Raw genomic sequence first — 19,996 nt, forward strand, 5'->3', positions numbered from 1 at the left:
ACAAACATTATAAATGTAAACAGACTTACAGACAACGGACAGTTACTGTAGAAAACATTAATAATCTTTTAACCATTGAATCAATATGGAAGTGGTGGTGTATTTTGAATTTTGGTGGTGGGGGGCGAACCATTTCCTTGTTAAATATCACAGACTGTACCTTTAAGACTGAGGCATTCAAGTGCAGTTGTTGAGTTTGTCTTGAAGAGCTCTTGAGGGAATACTGTAACATTTACTGAAAAAGAAACTACATAAATGTGGAAACATCATGTAATGAATAGCAGTTTTGTTTGCTTTCTGTGAGACCAACTGAATTCAAACCGACTGAAAAGCACACTTTCAGAACAAAGCGGTGTTAATGTTCAAGGTTGTGTTTGAGGTAGAGTGGGTGAAAGTTGTGTCTGTGGTGTACAATACCATATAGTATTGTACCATATAGATTCATTCTTGGAGTCTATGAATGACCAACACAGAGACAAGAAAGATGCTCTCTCCCAAACAAAATAATAAATGCCCCTGATCTTTGCACTTTCCACAGTGTAGAAGTGCTTTACACTTCAGGATATTGTGAAACTAGTACAATTACCTGCTGGATGCCTCTCTTCAATATAAGCCGAGTCAAGTGATAAACAGATACCTCTCCCCTTGTCTCACCATCTATTCCTCTCTATTCTCCTCTTCACTACCTTGCTGTCCCATTTCCCATATTTTAGCGCCCTCTCTTGCTTACTTTCTTTCTTCTGTAACCATCACCCTCCTTACTTCCACACTGGCCATGTTATGTGGTTCTGCTCTTTACAAAACACCACAGCCGTCCACAGTGGCAGCCTGAGAACTGTCACTGAGGCCGTTAGAAAACCATTAACAACGGATCACGCTGCTCCACTGTAATCACAGCCTTGTTTGCTTTGGAAATGGTGGGTAAAACAACAGTCAGTTACGACAGGGCAACGTGGCCCAAGTCTTTTTTTTTTTTTTCTTCCTTTTCGTTTTTTTTTAGATTTCTTTTTGGGCATTTATGCCTTTATTAGATAGTGGGCTTTGAAGAGGCAGACAGGAAACATGGGGAGAGAAATGGGTACGACATGTTACAAAGGTCCCCAGCTGGAATCGAACCAGGGACACTGTGGCATGCGCAGTAACCATTCAGGGCACACTGCAAATCTTGATTAAAATGACTCAGATGTGAGATTCAGGCACTGTTTGTGCAAATACATCGGGAACCAACAACACGTGCAAGTGGGACAGAAAGAAAAGGGAGAAAAGAAAGAGAAAATTCTAAAGAGAAACTAGTGGCCTTGTGGTTAGAGAGCACAGTTTTTTTTAATCTGTGCAACAGCCAATTTGCTGACCAACAGTGGTCCAAGTAACGATTTTCATGACTCCAATGTTAAGATTTATGTCCTTTAAGCTTCTGCGCTAAAGCAACTTGGGGCAACATTGCCCAAGTCTTGATTAAAATGACTCAGATGTGAGATTCAGGCACTGTTTATGCAAATATGTCGGGAACCAACAACACATGCAAGTGGGACAGAAAGAAAGAGAGGGAAAAGAAAGAGAAATTTCTAAAGAGAAACTAGTGGCCTTGTGGTTAGAGAGCACAGTGTTTTTTAAAATTCTGTGCAACAGCCAATTTGCCAATCAACAGTGGTCTAAGTGACGATTTACATGACTCAGATGTTAAGATTTATGCTCTTTAAGCATATGCACTAAAATAGAGCTCTTTTTTGTGCAATCCAGCAGAACTGAACATTAGTGCCATTGGCTGGTGACTAAAGCTGGATGCAAAGCCACATTCCACCTAATTACTGCATATACTAACATGAAGTATCTACTGTATTACAGCTATAGGCAACTGTTCTGACTTATGATGCATCTACATTATGCAGACAGAAATACAATGCGATATAACTTGTGTGCAAACATATACACACATATACATGCAATACTGTGAACTGTCAAAGAGGATCAGAGTTATTCTGAAGAATGCAAGAGTGGACCGATGATTACAGACAAGCACGCACACGCACACACACATAGTAACTCTAGTGGTTTCCACTGGAGGAGAAATACCATTATACAGTTAACTGTACATTAAAAATGGGCTGCCAACTGTCTCTGGAGTATCACATGACCGCCATTGGCTCCTACGATTGGCTGGCTGGCAGAACGGCATGAGTATCAGGTTAGCGATTGATTGGGTGACGTGTGGTGGAACAGATGGAACAGAGAGGAAGTGTATTCCCAGGAAACCACACCAAACTATTGGGTTTTTCCACAGGCAGGCAGGTGAGGTGGACACACACACACACACACAGTCTAACAAGACAATTCCTGAACGTACACCTCTCTCTCTCTCTCTCTCTCTGGCTCTCTCTCCAACCCTCACAGGCTATTTGGTTCTGCATAGATCTTCATTATATTTAATTACATTCTCAGGTTTCACTGGAATGAATCCACATGTGAATGAAGTTGGGGGCATTCTTTTCCTTTCCTGATTCTGAAGCCATTTTTTATCTGTCTAAAAGGTACAATAAATTAACAAAAGACAAAAAGCAGAATTGACATATTTTTCCATGGATAGATTTACAGTATATTGGAGCTAAACTGAGAAATCAGACTGTAAGCCTGCTTTCCCTAGACAACATTCATGCTGTTAATGGCTGACCAAAGAAAACATCAAACACGGCTGGTAATGTTGAAAATGAGGAAAAATCTGACATATAAGCCAGCATAACTTCAATATGTATAAACAAGGAAAATATCCATGCAGCTGTGTAGTAGCCAACAAAAGCTGTTGCCTATATTCAACTGTTAAGCCAACATACCTCAGGGACCTATTTTTCTATAACAGTTTACTAGTAACTTGACACTCCTGTCAATTTTTTGTCCTCTCTTTTCCTGCCTTTTTGACTAGTTCAGCAGGTGGCAGTAGCTACCATATTTCCTCCAAATAGTGGCCGGGGCCTTTATTTACCTCAACTGCAGACAGACCCAGGCCTTTATTGGAAGCAATCTTATATTAAAGAGAAATTCCCTCTGTTTGATAAGTATATTTGGTCATATTTTAGTACGAAGCCTTCATGTTTTCTGATCTGCTTCCATTTGCTCTGTTAAATATTTGTTACTGCGTTACTGTTAACCTGGAACATTTTGGCAGTCCACCACATAGCTGTAGCATGTGGGCAAGGAAACCTGGCTTTTAATTGACTACCATGTTTTATTTGAGGAAATATGTTATTCCAGTTAAACCATCAAAAAGGTGGCAAATTTTTGGCATTTGCAACACAATATCACTGCAAGCAAGGTTGTTAATCGCTGGCGTGAATATAACATCTTGGATACATTTTTGTACTGACTATAATGCAAAAGGAACATAAGGGAAGATGAGGAAGTGCCTGTCCCCATAATATGACACCAGTATACTGTACTTAAAGGCACACTATGCAGGATTTGTCGGTGGGTGTTTGTAAACACAGCATTCAAAGTTGGCCCCTCAACTTTGAATGCTGCTTGGAGAGAGAGATGGAAAGAGAGCAGAGAGATGGAGCGAGAGCGGCGGTGGCTTTTAGTTTTCACAGATTTGTGCAAAAAGGACGCAAAGATTTTTGAAGAAAATTGGTTTTTAACGGTTTTTCAACTAAATTTTATATCCCAATGTATATAGAGGTTTATGTTTTGCTTGTGGTAATTAAGTTCAGAAATTAATTAGCATCTAGTCTGATGACTTCAGACTAAATCAGACACTACACCACATATCTGTCTTTTAAGGTTCTATGTTTGGCAATCTGCATATATATATGCACTATAATGCTCACACCTTTCACATGTTTTTCATCTCCACATTTTCCTTCTCATTTACAACCTACCTAATTAACATACACCAAAGAACACATACAGGAAATCACAATCAAAAGAAAAGGTCAAGATGGATCATTGTCTAGTAGAATTTAAGTCCCCAGTCAGTGTGTTGACTGTGCTCTCTCTAAATGTAGGCTGGAAACATGGCCCTGAGAGGTCAACCCCAGTGGAAATCCCAATAAATGATGAGACTGTGCTTTCAAATATGAATGACTGAATTAAGTTGGCTGCAAAATGACTGAAAAAGAGCAAAAGTGTATAACACATTGGAAATAGGACCAAGGACTTATGGGATTGGTTTTTGGAAATTACAAATGGGTGGAGAGCACAGTACAGGTCAGAAAGTGAGATTTGAGAACCAAAAGTCTCAGCACCTGGCAAAGTAACTTTTGAGTCACTTTACTATTAACACCAAAAAACTCCCATTATTTTATCAAAGCTACTTTAAGGGAAAGAAAGGCCTATTTCAACTTTACTTCCAACTTTAAAAATTGGTGTTTACGTCTGCCTACTGTGAACATTAAGTGATGTTTTTCCTGTAAATAGATTGTAAACACTATAAGATGTGAAAACTCACTTGACTAACAATGAAGTTTTGGTGTACAATACATTACAAAAGCAAACTGGCTAGACAATATTGGCCCTATGTACAACTGTATCATATTCTAGGGCACGCCTGGTTGGGAAACACTGTGGGAGGCATAAGAATTGCTCAAGACGATGGCAGGCTAGTGATTTTATTTACCAAGAGCAATCTGAGCCGGGCTTCTGAAAATAGTCTCATCTCATTCCTCCTTGGTGAACTATATAGTATACATTTCAATATTTACTTGGAGAAAAAAAAAGACTTAAAAGAAAATCCATCTGCATAGCTCCACTCTCCGGGTTCATTCAACAATGCCATTTTTCCTCTGAGGGAAAATAAATTGTTCAATATTTCTCCACCATTACACGGGAACCAAAATGCGGGAAAAATAAACAAAAGCAACTGGAAATAGCCTCAGGGGCAAACAGCTAAACAAACGCTTTGTGGAATATTCTTTTCGTTGATGCCTTTCTGGTTTTCTGTCCGGTAGGGGGTCGGCTCATTCACTCTCTGAAAAAAAGTATCAGATCTTGTCTCTTTGGAAAAGCCTCTCACTGCAGTACCATGTACAAGTGCACTATTTTTTTTTCCTTTGAAAGTATAATTACGTACCCAGAGTGACCAAAATGTACTTTTAAACATATTATTTTTTTCCATTTAATTTCATTAGCCTTTTCCTCTTTTTCTCCCGATTTGACCAATGCAGTGCAGTTCTTGACACTTCTCCAAAACACTAATACACACAGACTCACCAGCTCTTTCTTTTACCTGCTATGCCATAAGGTACCACCTCACAATTACCCAACCAGACACAGTCACAAGGAAAGCAATAAGTCAAATCTTTCATCACGTTCCCACCCACGAACAGTGCCAGTTATGTTCAGTGGACCACCCAGCCAATCCTTGAGCACCATGGCAAGGGATTAAACCTTGGTCTCTGCAGTGGTAGTGTGGCTTTATCCCCTGCACCTCATGGGCTACAGTCCCAGCTGTCCTCAACTATTAATTTTCTGGGGATGCTAAAAAAAAAAAAAAGCAGATACAATAATGCTTTTAAACTTGAGAAAAAAACTTTCAAACCATTTCTATCAGATTACAAGTGCCAAATAGTCATCACTAATACAGTCGTATACATATTACAACATACTCGTGCCGGAAAATTGCTATTGTTTACTCCTTCAGTTAAGACTTGATTGGTAACAGAAATTACTTAATACTTCTATGGTGGATGAAAGGGAACATATCAAGTCTCATGAGAGCTCAATACTCGCCTGTTATTAAACATCTGTGAAAAATGCGCCTTTGGGTACAAAAATCTACTTCTCCTTGTACCAATATTTTTGAGTGTGCTGCCCACTGTGTTGAATTCTACTTTGTGCGAGTGATCTGTGGGGGTTTACAAAATGTCCTATGAAATCCAGCTGCTGCGGGCACGCCAAATATCACTCACCAGATAACAATACGTATCTGCGCTGTCGGTGCACTGTGTCTAAAAGACTTACAGCCTTGCAAGCGAGAGACTGCAACATTAGAGAGGGAATGATTTCAGGTGTAAATCTTAGATATGATGAAATTTCTTGGTGCCTGGACAGGTAAAAACAGATAAATCAATGATGGATAATGAAAATTATCACCAAAAAAAATCTGTTCCATTGTTATTCAGAGCTGCAGCTGTTGTACTCAACACCTTCAAAAAGTCTGAATGCTTACCAAAATATACAATAATTTCTTGGAACATGAGGAAAGATTAAAGCTTTTCTGAGGATTATCTAAACTTTCTTAGCCAGTAAGGCGATGATGCTGGTATCTGTGTAAGAATGGGATTTTAAGCATCCTTTGAGATCCCCGTGGACACCCTGTTTTACCTCTGAACAGTCTTCAACTCAGAATTACTAGCTTTGGAGTGCAGGACCAGATGGACGGCATTATGATCTCAATCCCCAAAGGGCATTTTAGGATTACAAGTCACAAGTTTAATAAATGTTGATATCAGCTGCTTTTTCTATTACAATTCACTAAGTTTGATATTGATTTCATTCCTATAATTTCACACCCTCTAACCCAAAATATGAAGTGTTTTCTGTTATTGGATCAGGTCATCACATATGCAATCACTTTAGTCAAACAGCTTGGGAGAATGACCACCTTTTCAAAAACAAGCGGTGACTTTGTTTTACTAAAACTGTAATGGGAACATGCATTTGACGGACCTGCAGGGTTTAAAATAAACTATTTACAGAAGGTGTGAAAATATCCTTGATGTGCCATCAATTATGCTTTTGTGCAACAATCCTAATGTGTTTAGTTCCTCTTGCAGGTGCAATTAAAACATAGCTACTGGGATTTTGCAAAATCACTTTCACTGGGTTTATTATCTACACACCACACCCTTAAGATTTAAACCCAGGTTAAATCCATGTCCAGGAAGCACTACTTTGGTAGCCTAAATCCATGTGTAATCTGTGTCAGGGAAATTGCTCCCATGTGTGTTAATGCTACTGACAGCACTATTAGGCCGCAGTATTAATGGCTTGCCGAAACACACAGCTAAACAAACAACTGCCACAGCTAGCTAACCCTGCCTTTGCCCTGAGGGGTCTACACAGGCTAGAGATGTTACTTGGCACTTCCTATAGTGGCAGCTGTGCTAACAGTCACAGCTTGAGTGGTCTGAAGTGCTAATGGTTATGACACTACAGCGATAGCATTATCATCAAAATACCGGCAAAGTTTATTGTTGTGTTGTACAGTCATAACGATCTCCCAGTTAATGAACTCCCATGAGGTAAACTCATAACCCATAATGACTTTGTAATGTTTCATTGAGACTGTCTCTAAAAGTGTTTCAGAGCATCAGCACTCGCTTAGTTGCTCCCCAACCCTCAGAAAGACACAATATTCAGTGCAGACGAAAAGGTCACCCGTGTCGATTATCCATTAAGAATCTCATATGTGCCTTATTCAGAAGTAAGTCATTTCATAGTCATTTCCTCAGTCACCACATTTTTGGCTGCCGTTAAACTGAATCAAAACATAAGATCTTATCAAAGTTCTGAGAAATTTTACTCATTTCACCCACAACAATGCTCAGAAAAGATCATTGTATTATGTATCTACACGTATCATTCTACTAAAAGTACAGAGATGGAAAATAAAAATGTCTACACAAATAAAAGAAAAGAAAGTTGAAGTCTTGCTCGAAGGAATAGTTTGTAACAAGGCCTTATAAATTGATAAAATAATATTGGAGATTATCTGTCCCACAGCACCAGGTGAAGAAATATATCATTCACCAGTGGTCAATATTCATTTAATGCCAATTTATGTACTATAAATATATTTGAATATATCAAATATTTATTTCAGTGACTGGAGAATGATGCTGTTCAATTAGCTAAAACTCCTAACCTACAGCTTTTTCATTTATAAGACATCAGTCTCCATGTTTCTATCCATTTAAATGGACGTAAAGATCAGTGCAGCTGAACCTTTTCTGAGTAGTCAGCCCTGACACAAGTTGTTGAGTTACAGTTCTTGAGTTTGTTTTGAGAACAACACCTTGGGGGAGACTATAATTAATGCAGCATATAATATGTTATTGTAGTGGCTGGGTCAGCAGAAATTTACATGGCGTCTGAAGGTTTTCAGTGTTTGCGCTCAGCAGTCAACATTACTGAAAATACAACACTGAACAACAATAAATGGCTGTGATTAAAATAATCTTTTTTTTCCACCCAGCTTCCCATAAAAAGGAGAAACAAATCATAATCCAAGGGAAACCTACAAAAACAGAAGAAGTTTTCTGGAATATTCCAAAGCTTAGCTGTTTCGATGTGTAAGTGAATTCCCCCTAAGCTCCCACTTCCTTCCTCCCCCTGACACAAGGTTGCTATGGTCTCAGACTGGGTTCCCTGTGGGATGAACATGAGATATGTCTCTGAGATATGGTCATACACTCTCACTGTACTGTATATGTGTGTGTGCCAATAGGGAGGATGTTGGGGGTATGCCTGGACACTATGTCTGTATGTGTTTGTGTGAATGTGTGTGTTTTGACACTATAAATCTGTGTGTGCGAGAGATCTTGCCAATGTTATATATTGGATGTGTATGAAAGCTTTGCCTATAGTAAATCCCCAGAGGTGGCAGCCTAACCCAAACATTCGGCTGTCAATCACTATAAGCCACCAACCACGGTCGTGACCCGGGAACAGGAAGAGGCCTGTTGTCCCTGAACGGATCTTACTGTGCAACTCTGGAGGGAGCCATGTATATAGAGATGTATCTGTGTGTTTAACTATTCAGTATAGTGAAGGTTTGTGTGTTTCAGAACCTACTAGTGAGAGCAAAACTGGTAGACTTTTTGCATCTGACTTCAATGACAACCTTCACTCAACATAAGCATATTGGCTTGCTGTCGCACAAGACCGAACTGCTAAAATTTTAGATATGGTATAATGTGATTATAATGTGATGTCAGTGGAATGCTTTAATTATTCAAACAGCATCTGAATTGGATGCATCTGCACCTTTTTTAAAATGCGTGATTACAAAGCAGTTAATATTCCTGGTGGCCTTTGATCAACAGTTAAATCCCCCTTGAACACTAAAAATGACCCTTAGATTGGAGCACTCTTGTCTGACCTGACATGGTCGAGCTGTATCACATCTCATGACAATGTAGAGGGATTCAAGAAGTAAATTTACACAACCTCATCCACTGTAGATGCACAAGGGGAAAAAAGCTTCCAATCTAAGAGAATAACCACATTTCCCTGGCTTACATGCAGGTGGATCCCCCATTGTATAATGTTTGGTTCTCAATTTCTTTCCTGGATTCATAAAGCCTAATGCAATGCTCTTATTTATTGCAGTGTGCAGGGTCCATTAAAACGAGAACAAAATAGGCTGTCATGAATATAGGGTGGCCTCAGTATGTGTGTAAAACGTTTGATGGATGATGCCGCTAAAGTAGGTCATTAAAACCTTAAAAATGTCACTCTCTTCATCTCATCACCATGTTTACACAACTTTTTCTTTCTCTCGGTTACCTGTATCTACTGTTTTTAACGAGGTCAATAGATACCATGATGATGTACAAATTAGCTTAATCAAAATATTATTTCCTACATTCTGGGTATCAGAGTGTGGAGGATGGCTGGTGAACAACTAGCACCTATGAAAATATTTACCCAAGCAGGAATAAACTGCTGAAGGTACTTTTCTCTTGACGTTCCCCGTTCTCCCCAGTTTTCCACTTTACATCCAAGGAGTCTTAGCACTGATTAAAACAAACACACAGTCTTAAGGCATCAGCCACTTAGTGGAGATAAGTGGTGAAGCTGCTGGGGACTGGGAATTATAAGTGACGTACTGCAGTTTCAAAAATGGTTGGCAAAGAGTTGGGTGACGAATAACAGCATAAGAGATGACCTGGAGGGAAGAAAAGCAAGAGGAAAGGAGGGGAAACACATACATACACTGGAGATGCTTTCAAAGATGGGAGCTTCATCTTCCCCCAAGGAAATTTAGCTAACTGCTAGCTACTAATCACATGCTTGCTCATGCACTGCCATTTATCTTTCCCCTCACTGGGGAAGCCTTTATAAGCTTGTTGGTGAGGCGCAAAGCAAAAAAGCCACATCATCTTCTCTCAGGAACACCTGTAGCGTTTCATTGTGTGTTTTACGTGCTTCGAGAGCTTATGCTGTGGGATATGTAAATGTTATGACTTTCATATATTTTATCAACTTTGCTTAGTTAAAAGGTTTTATTTAATTACCAAAAGCCTCATAGTTTCCCTGCAAAGGCTTATGCCATCAGTAATAAAGACAAATTTTCTTCTCTCTGTCAGTATTTGTGTGTCAGTGGCTCTAAGTGAGAGTCGGCTTTGTTGGGTGTCCCGGTGTGTGATGAAGTATGTGAAAGGTTGACGGAGAGAGTGTGAGAAAAGGAACAGACAGAGAGACAAAAACACATGTTCTGTGTGTTTGTCTCTTAGCCAGTGAATGAAATATACGGCCTGAAGTGTGTGTGTGTCCTGGCACGTGTAAGGTGGTGTGTGGGCGTCGAGAGGGAAAGCTCATAAAACCCATGATCACACTGATGAGGTCACGGGGAGTGAAACCGGAGAAAGCCTTTCATTTCCTGTCTCATTCCATCCCTCTCTCGTACCTCCATTCATCCATCTCTTCTTTACCCTTCCGCCTATACTTTACTGCTGTTTTTCACCAGTGATGCCAAAGTCTTTCTCACCCTTTGGCTATCTGGAATTTGTCATGCAACACTGGAAAACAAGAATAAGAGATAATTTGTGTTTCATACAGTGAGTACTGATTTACGCATTCAGCTTTAACAAATGAGACAAGAAAATATTATTCTTGGTTCTCATATTAAGACTTTTTTTTTTTACCATTAATGAGCTCACATGGAGCATTAGTGTATAAGTATGAATGCCTGTAATGTTATAATCTTGCACTGCCTTTTTTTTTAAACACAGACGCAAGTAAACAGGCCTATTTCTCCTTTTTTGTTTCCTCCAAAGGTTAATTTCAGCCAAAGCAACACTAACCACATGCATTTTATAATATATTGATCTACTCATCTAGCTCTCTGCCAGATACAGAACAAGCATAGTTCCCAAAACATCCAACCATTCATTTACAATGATTAGGACTGTGGGAAAAAAAACAAAAGACTGTTAAAGAAGAATCCATTGTGCCCAAAAATTTGAATTTGGATCCAGATGTTAGACATGTGTTGGAAGTATACAGACAAGGTCAGTGGAGAGCTGGTTGCAGCTTGCTGTTTTGCAAGGCCACGATTCAAGGAAGCTACAGGGAAGAAAGTTTGCTAAACAGTTGGTTTCAGCAAAGTGAAATCTTGATTTGAGTCTGCCACCAGATGTTGTGAAGCAACATGTGAGTACAATCTTTGTTAACACTGTCGGTATAAGTGTGTGTAGACCACAGAGAAAAGTATTTCCTCACAAAAAAACTTAGATCTTTGGCCAGGGGGGGAGACCGCGTAGATGTCAGTGGTCACACCACTAACCTGGAGTTATTTTGTTAGAGCAGTGACCATTGCAGTCACACTGTGGCAATCATAGCCATGTAAGGAGAGTAGAGGACAGAAGACTGTGACTAGACATGTACTTTAACCTTCAGTAGCAGGTAGTATAAATGTCAGTCAACTATGCATTTTTATAGTATTGCTTATTGCTAGTGCAGCACTATACATGTCCATGTAAAATGATGTGTGCTTACTCTGATTGCCTGTCAGAGTCATAGTTATGAGTCATAAGCTCATTCTTCCAGAAGTTCTCATTGTTTTGATAAAATTGCAGGAGGAGGACCAATATACAGTACAGACACATACTGTTGATGGTAACTTTTTGTCCCCTTTGTTAAATCTGCTACAACATTCACATACCACAAGTGTGAGAGCGGAGTAGTTTAGTGGAACTTGATATCTAAAAATATTAACAGCTAGCTGTACATGTGATGCTTGCCTTTGGGGCATAAAGATGGTAATGTTGGTCAGTCTGTCTAACCATCAGTTCATCTTTCCATCCAACATTTTGGTCCTAAGCAGATACATGAAATTTGTTATGGATAATCATGATACAAGAAATAATATGACAGATAACTTGCTGAGCACATTCATGTTACCAAGAGAATAAACCTTTTACACTACCCTCAGGAAAAATGATTTTACTTTTTATATCAGATAGCAAAATCATCAGTATGGTGTTTGCCTGTCCAGCAGTGCTTCAGGCTTTAGGGGTTGTTTTTGTTGTTCTTCTTGTCTGTTTCTTTTTTTGACAGGTGGTCTGAGAAATCAGAGATCAACAGAGAAAACTATGTTCTCCACTCAGTGTTCTCTTAGCATGATATATTTACTAGCTGTGAGGACATTTCTCTGTGCAACTGTGTAGAAAAAGTTAAGATGTTTTCTGTCACCCCGGTTTTCTCTACTACTGGATTTTGAACACAAGATGATTAAAGAGAGCCCTGCGTGACCACATGCAATATTTTTCGTGTTAACTTGACTTTTAATAGCCTAGGACTTGTGAAACAACAAATAGCCGGGAGGTGTGACATTCACTTAATAACTTGCTTACCATCAATTTTCTTCACATTTCAACAAAACCTCAAGGCACACCTGAGCTCACTCTGTAACACAACAGCTGAGAAGCAGTGCAACAGAGGACAACTGAGAACTACACAAATACTCCCACAGTCGCTCTGCTTCTTATCACAGGCTCATTACTGGTCAGTGTTTGACAAAAACTCTGAGGGGCAGCAGTAGCAGGCTGCCAGATTGCCTGTCCCATCTGTGTGCTCACGTTTAGCACAGGGAGGAAAATTATAGGCAGGAAAAGCAGGTATGATGCTGAGGGAAGCTGTGTCCACTTGTACGAATGCATGTGTTCTCCAAGACAGAAACACTGGAAACATTAAAACAAAGGCCTGTGCCAAGCTACAGCACATGAGATCAAAACAAACAAAATACAACAAAATGACAAAGGATGTTAGCATCAAATAAAATAAGGTATCTTGATTAGAAAATGCAATTCCCTTTGAAAAATGAGTGCGCAAAGACAGACAATGAAACACAGTATGTGAATCTAGTCTGCATGTGTGGTTTTCTCAGATCATCACTAAACAAACTGCCACTTCTGATTAATCTTGATCGAATATCTCTTTGTGTTTGTGTGTCCAGAATATATTCCATTTGTTCCCCCATGGGAAGATAGTGAAGCAGCAGCCCTAACAGTGATTAGGTATTCAACATTCAGTATAAGGTTTAGCACTAGGGACCTCAGGCTTTCTCAGAACCATATTTTATGTATTTTTTTTTTTATTTATTCCAGTTTCATAAAAACAAACAAATTAGATAATGTGAATGGGGAGTCTGGGATTAATTTTGAAGCAGCTGATTAGTGTGTATTTGTGTATGTGTGTCCTGGGATAATTGTGTCTGGGACCATGCCTAAAAAGCCTTCAGGCTTTACTGCAGTCTGGGAGATAGAAACACTCCCTCCCCCTCCTCCTATCCCTGTCTCTGCCCATCCCCCGTCCAGCCCACTCATTCAGTCTTTTCATATTTTCCTGTTGTCTGGAAGAAAAACATATTCTTTAACTGGTGTCTTATTTCCACTTTCCATAACTCCACACATCTACCTCTCCCATCTTCCTTTCCTCCCCGGTTTCATGCCATTCTCTCTCTTTTCCATTCTCATCCATGCCCCTCCTCTCCCCACGTGAATCAGATCACTCTGCTGGCTGCCTAATTTGCCGAATTCTGCATTTTGAGAAAATATGCATCAAGAGTGAAAGGTGAACAGGAAATATTTTTAATATCAAGACCTCAACTGCATATGTAGTTAGTCTTTTTTTTACAATTTTCTTACCGTTTGAGATGACATGTTGAGTCCTTAAGTTGGTTTTTTTCCCCAAGTGTCCACAAAAACAGTAAACAAAATCTGCTTTGAATAACGGATACAAAGAAGTGTGTAGACAAACTGTTCAGAGCAGTACAAAACACAATAAATCCCTTGAAGAGCTGAATTAGAACGTATGTATTGAACTATGTTAATAACATTTAGGTAGTATTATATTTATAAACAATAGCAACTCAAGTATGAAATTATCAGCACTACAGCTGAAGTGCAAATGATCAAGCAGTCCCACCAGAGCCTCCTATTATGATCAGTAAATGGCAGGTATGTGCAGATAGCTAGCCAGGAAGTTGACAAATAAAAGGGACATTTTTGCCTTGAATTAGGCGATAAAATACACAGTAGTGTTCAATCCAATGCAAAGTATCTCTCCCAATTAAACAGGGAGCAATAAACAGGCTGAGAAAAAGTACTACTTAAAAAGAACAGTACTTCAGGGGAACAAAAAGTTTCTCAGCCGTTAACGAAATTGTAAGGAAGTTTGGTTTGAGGTTATTTGACCTGGACCTTTAACACTTGAATAACATTATTTTACAACTACAAGCACTTTTTTTGCAGAAAATATGTAAGAATTGCAGTTTAAAAATTGCAAGCTCTCACAAATAATACAGACATTGGTTGAATGTGTGTTATTACGATTGAACAGTAAAGGGCCACTCCTATAAGTACACTTAACATGTATATATGGCTTGTTCAGCTCTGTTTATCTGCTTGTAGGAACCGTATCACTTTCACCATCATGGAGTAATTTGCCTCTCAGTAGCTTTGTGACTTCCTCTCACAAATCTTTCTCAAGCACCAATTATTAAGTATTAATAATGGGTAACTCATTGTAGGACCCGGATCAGGTCCAGGCCGATCCGTCCCCTCTGAGGGTCCACATTTAGGACCCGGACCTCCACCCGTTCCCCAGGTCCTAATGCCAGGCTGCGGCGGCGCTGGCTGACTGGCAGCTTGTCCAGAGTGATGTTGCTCTTGTGGATGAGGCCTGAGCGGCCAACACCGATATCTACAAAAGCCCCGAACAGAGTTGTGTTGTCCACCCGGCCCGTCAGCACCGCACCCACCCGTAGATCACTCATGGACACAATGCCCCGCTTAAAGTCCGCCTGCCCAAAATCTGGGGATGGCAAAAAGAGAGATTATCAAAAATGAGATGGCTTGACGGAAGTCAGGGGGAGACATCTATGACAAAATCAAGTATGGGTAGCAACTAGCCCCATTGTTTGGGAGATGAGACATGAAAAAGGGATGCAGGGAATTGAGGGGGAAGGAACAAAATGACAAACAGATATTAAATTTCAAGCAGTAACCCAATGCTGGTCTCTGCATACTTCCACATTTCTCAGCATTCTATTCCACCCCACTTTCCATTTCGCCTGTTCATGAGAGATCTTTTTCCTTTCTGTAGCATTAACACAAACAAGGAAGGCTCGTGCCCCAGGAAATAGTCTGGTCCAATTATCCTCCCCACAGCACTGATTTCATGCGGTAGCCTCGGCCCATCTGTTTACTCAGCTGAGCACTGGCTAGGAGGCCAAGCGTAGTGTGCTGCAACCGAATAGGGCCAACCTGAGAATGAACCTTGAAGCTGCGTTCCTTAATTTTGAGAGGAGTAAGCCAGCCCTAACCCGGTATCCAGGCTTGATTTTTTTTTACTCTGCAAATGCAAGTGTATGAAAAAGGAGAGTCTGGTAATAAGGTATAGACATGATTTAGCATTTAAATGAATAGTCTAGAAATCAGACATCAATTGTAAAAATATTTTCTATACCCACGTTTATTAATTTACCTGATGAAAGTTTTTTGCACCTTTCAATCTTGTTTTACAGAAAGACAAAATGCCAACCAGCCTTGTCTGTGTGTTTTTATAATGTAGGACAAGGCTACATTAATGGCTAATTTACTTTTCTGAACATTGGGTTTTCTGAATCAATGAGTTTAGTGTTGCACAGACACACCATAAAAGCAATTATAACTTTGGTCTATAATGTTTCTGAATTTTGTATTATTTTCAATTAGTTACTGGTACTATTAATTGGTACCATCTTCTAAATCCCAGCTCTCAGTGTCTTACTATTTGTCCAACAGCCCTGAAAAAACATAGACTGTTCATTTTTTTTTTACATAGCAGAATTACAGTCTGAATTAGGATTTGAAACAGGACTTAAGCACCGCATACGTTTGTTAAATATTAGTTCCATCATCAACATGAGGCTTTGGGCCACCTGCTTTTTAATTTTATACACCTTTTTTTCAGAAAACTGTCATTATAAATGAGAGAAAAGAAGAAGTAAAAGCGATATGACATTCATTTCGTTGGAAAAAAACAAATTAGAGCTGCAGCATAACTGGTAAAAACTTAAAAGTTTGTGACTGTGTATGAGTTTATTGGTAAGTTTATGTGTGCCTAAACTCAAGAGTATGAGGTTAAGGAGAAAAACAGAGGTCTTTGTGTATGTGTGTGTCTGCAAGATGTTCTGTCCAATAACACAGTCTGCTGGACCCATCACACCCTGTCAGAAACATACTGCTAGTGTTGTTGGACTATGGGGAGGAAGCCACAGCACTGTCAGACCCTATCAAGTTACACTGCCAAGACATGCTTATTATAATAAAGGCACAAGAAAACTCAGTGTGTGTGTTGTGACTAGCAAACCAGTCGAGGAACTGGACAAATACAAGTTCAACTTTCTATCAGTCAGAGGGGACCTATAAAAGGTCACTATGAAAGGAAGATGAGACACTACGAGAAGTTACTGCAGCTCCTAGGTTGCAGATAAGCGTGGTCTATGAAATCTCATATAATTCAAAACACTGATAGTTTTGTGTTCTGTGACAAGATTTTTCCACATGTAGGAATAACAGATGTATAACCTAGGGGACCTACGGTGAACAAAGAATTTAACTGTAATTCTACTTGTTTTAAATTCCTGTTACCTGATAGACAGGGGTGTTTAATGAACCTAAACGCATATAAATATTGTTTACTTCCTTTCACAATCTGAAATATCAAACTGTTGCAGGAATCTGCATAGACGCTGAGTTTTGCTCTTGGAAGTTTTTGCCTTCACACTTCGTATAATATTCTTCGCGTTCATGCTCTTCTACAATTTTAATCACCACGTTAATCAGGTGTTTGATCGCAAGAACAAATTCCGGCCAAAAAAAATAGTTGGTGTCAATACGTCTGTGTGACTGTGAGTGGCAGGAGTCTTACTTTGTCGTATGTCAAACCCAGGAGGCTGCGTGAGGCCGTCTATGATGAGTTTGAGGGTCTCAAGTGTGGTGTCCATTGTCCTGGCCAGTTCTTCGACACTGCTGGTCTTAATCTTGTTCTCCACACACTGTCGCAGGCCTGCACTTCCAATCTGGTCAGCACTCCCACCCACAAGGGAAAGAAATCTGGACAGGAGGAGAGTGTGTAAAAAAAATTATGTCAAATTAGCGTAAAATTGAAACCTTCAAAACAAAAAGCTAACAAAAACAAACTGATTTTTGTGCGGTGGGTAAGTATATGCACACATGTTTGTATGGTGGCCAGAGTGTGACAAAGTGTTCATACATGTCCTAGTTGAGCTACAGCATACGCACCACATCCCTCAGTGACTGAAGGAAAGAGGCCCGGAGCAATGAGGGACGGAGTAGGAGAGAAGGAAAGAGGATAGGATGGAAAGACGGCGGAAAGGTGACGACAGACTGGGAAGAATGATGAGGAAAAAGACGAAACTGTAAAAAAAAAAAAAAAAAAAAAGAGCAGATACTGTAAAAAATGAGAGAAACAAAGAAGCAGAAAGGAGGGAGGGAAAGAGCATAAGCTAATGAAGGTAAAGTGAAAGGGAGGTGGGGGAAAAATAGGGAGGGCAGGAGAGGTGTGAGAGTAATTGCACACAAAATCACGGGCTGTTGAGGTGGGGCTTTCTGTTCTTAAAAACACACATACGCACAAATACGCACATTTATTTTACCCCCTGGTAAATCAGGTAAACCCACAGTGGGCCGTAAACGCTCTGACACCTTGTCTCATGAAACTGCTTCCACTTTGCTAAGGTTGGACTGTTTGTCTGCCAGCCGCCTGGAAAAATCTCCTTCTATCACTTTTTTTCTAGTAGGATGTCCCACCTCGAAATGCCAGACAGTCAGTCAGGTTGCACCATTTAAAATTCACTGACCCTGAGAGTTAAATCCAAACTAATTAGCTTGTCTACATTCTAAACAGACTTAGTAACAAACTGGCATGAGAGCCAGAGTGGTAAATAAAGGTTATGGAAAAATGTAGTAGTGTGTGTGCCTGTGTGTGTGTGTGTGTGTGTATTGTGCGTATTGTATATATTATTTACAGTAGGCACTTTCCACAGCTGGTGATAGATGTGAATGTGTTTGCCTCCTATGCATGTGTTCATGTGTGGACCAGCTGGGTAGCGTCCGTGATGGATGTCGCTCACTGGCAGCCTGACGCCAAACAGACTCCGCAGCTGTCCCCCCCCCCTCCTACATGATGGACAGAACAGGTGGACACACACACAAGAACACACACACACACACACACACACAAAGTTGATTCATACACAATGTTGTTCAGAAATGCTCATTTGTTTTTATTTATGTATTTATTTATTCATGTATTCAATTTATTTATTTTGCACTCTATATTTGTACTCCAAATTGTACTTATGCGCTATTATTTTTTGTTATTATTGTTACTGTCAGTACTACTATTTTTGTTATTACTATTTCATTTTTGTATAAATCTCGAATTTTGGAAAATCTGCAAAGTACACTGTCACTGTTGAGATTAATACTCTTCTAGAATAAAAAGTATTATCCAAAAAAAACAAAAAAACAACAAAAAAAGAAATGCTCATTTGGCAGTAGCGGGCACAGTGCGGATGTAACGGGACACAGCTTGTGTACAAACTATGTATGAGACAGCTGTGAGTGGAGAGGCCCCTGCCAGTGAAGTCACTGTCTACCGTCCAAAAAAACGAGACGAGCGGAATCAATCCTTCAACACCAGCAAGCCAGATCGGTACAAAATAGTAGCTGAGTATGTGCCAGAAATGGCTTAGTAGTGAAGAAACAGCACCTCTGGACCAAACTGTATGCAAGTCTAACATTAGGATCTTCTTTCTGTTCCTCCCCAGGCTTCTTAACTTTCCAACCATATATCTCTTAACAGGAAAAGAAATACTTGCGCCTTGGTGGCCTAGTGGTCTAACACACATACCACATATAGCATCCCCTGCTTTGAATCCAGCCTGGGACCTTTGTTGCAGGTCATCACTCTCGCTCTGTGTCCCGAGATATTTGCTGTCTTTCTCTACTGTGTCAAAACAATACCTCAAAATTTGTAGGGATGGCTCCAGAATAGTGTTTATAAAAAAAAATAAAGGTTGGATGTGAATGCACCTTCCACAAGAGAATGGATAGAATGGATAAGCACAATAAAGGAAGTGTATATAAATGATACCCACTCATCAAATCTATATGTCTTAGGCCCTTTAAATGAACAAAATTGAACAGTAAAATTAATGTTAAGGTTGTGTCAAATGCAAAAAATATAATATGAATCCATGAACTCTTAATATTTACCCACTTTTTAGGCGTTTTTGTTTTATGATTTTTTGTTTGTTGCATTTGTAAGATAAGATTTCACTAACTGCTCTGAGAAAATTAAATAAATGCCCACAAACAATCTTAAAAAAAAGAAATACTTTGAAGGATAGGAGGTTGAGTACATTTTGTTGGGTGTTCATCTTAAGCCTTACTAGAGTATAAAATGTAGCACGGGAAGAAATATTTTCCCCTGACAAAGTATAACAAGCGAAGGTATATCATAAGTCTCATTTCTCATTTTATAATTCCCTAAACACATTTACTTTTTGTCTTCCTGGGAATTCACAAAAAAGATGTTCTGTGGCTTGAACCATTTTGAAACATTGCATCTCCTCATATATGCTGAGGCAAAACTGCAGTCTTTTCTCTATGGATACTCACTCATAACAGCGCCTCAAACCAAACCTCAGATCTCTAAACTCATGAACACACAGGTGCAAGAGGGCGCATGCTATCGGTTCACAAATCAA

The 19,996-nt window shown here is 39.6% G+C and overlaps 1 protein-coding gene across 2 annotated transcripts in view; it reads right to left on the reverse strand.

The window, feature by feature from the left end:
• Positions 1 to 13,782: 13,782 nt before the first annotated feature.
• The window catches only part of srbd1 (S1 RNA binding domain 1), a 58,206-nt gene continuing 51,992 nt past the window's right edge, over positions 13,783 to 19,996 (reverse strand). For both annotated transcript variants that reach the window (XM_044373560.1, XM_044373562.1), the window contains exons 20-21: positions 17,131 to 17,315; positions 13,783 to 15,030 (exon numbers count right to left, since the gene is read on the reverse strand). In XM_044373560.1, coding sequence (XP_044229495.1) covers positions 14,738 to 15,030; positions 17,131 to 17,315 — 478 coding nt within the window. In that variant the 3' untranslated portion in view covers positions 13,783 to 14,737. The remainder of the gene's footprint in view (positions 15,031 to 17,130; positions 17,316 to 19,996) is intronic.

The sequence above is a fragment of the Thunnus albacares genome, chromosome 14 (genome assembly GCF_914725855.1).
Source record: "Thunnus albacares chromosome 14, fThuAlb1.1, whole genome shotgun sequence".
In the NCBI taxonomy this organism is placed as follows: domain Eukaryota; kingdom Metazoa; phylum Chordata; class Actinopteri; order Scombriformes; family Scombridae; genus Thunnus; species Thunnus albacares.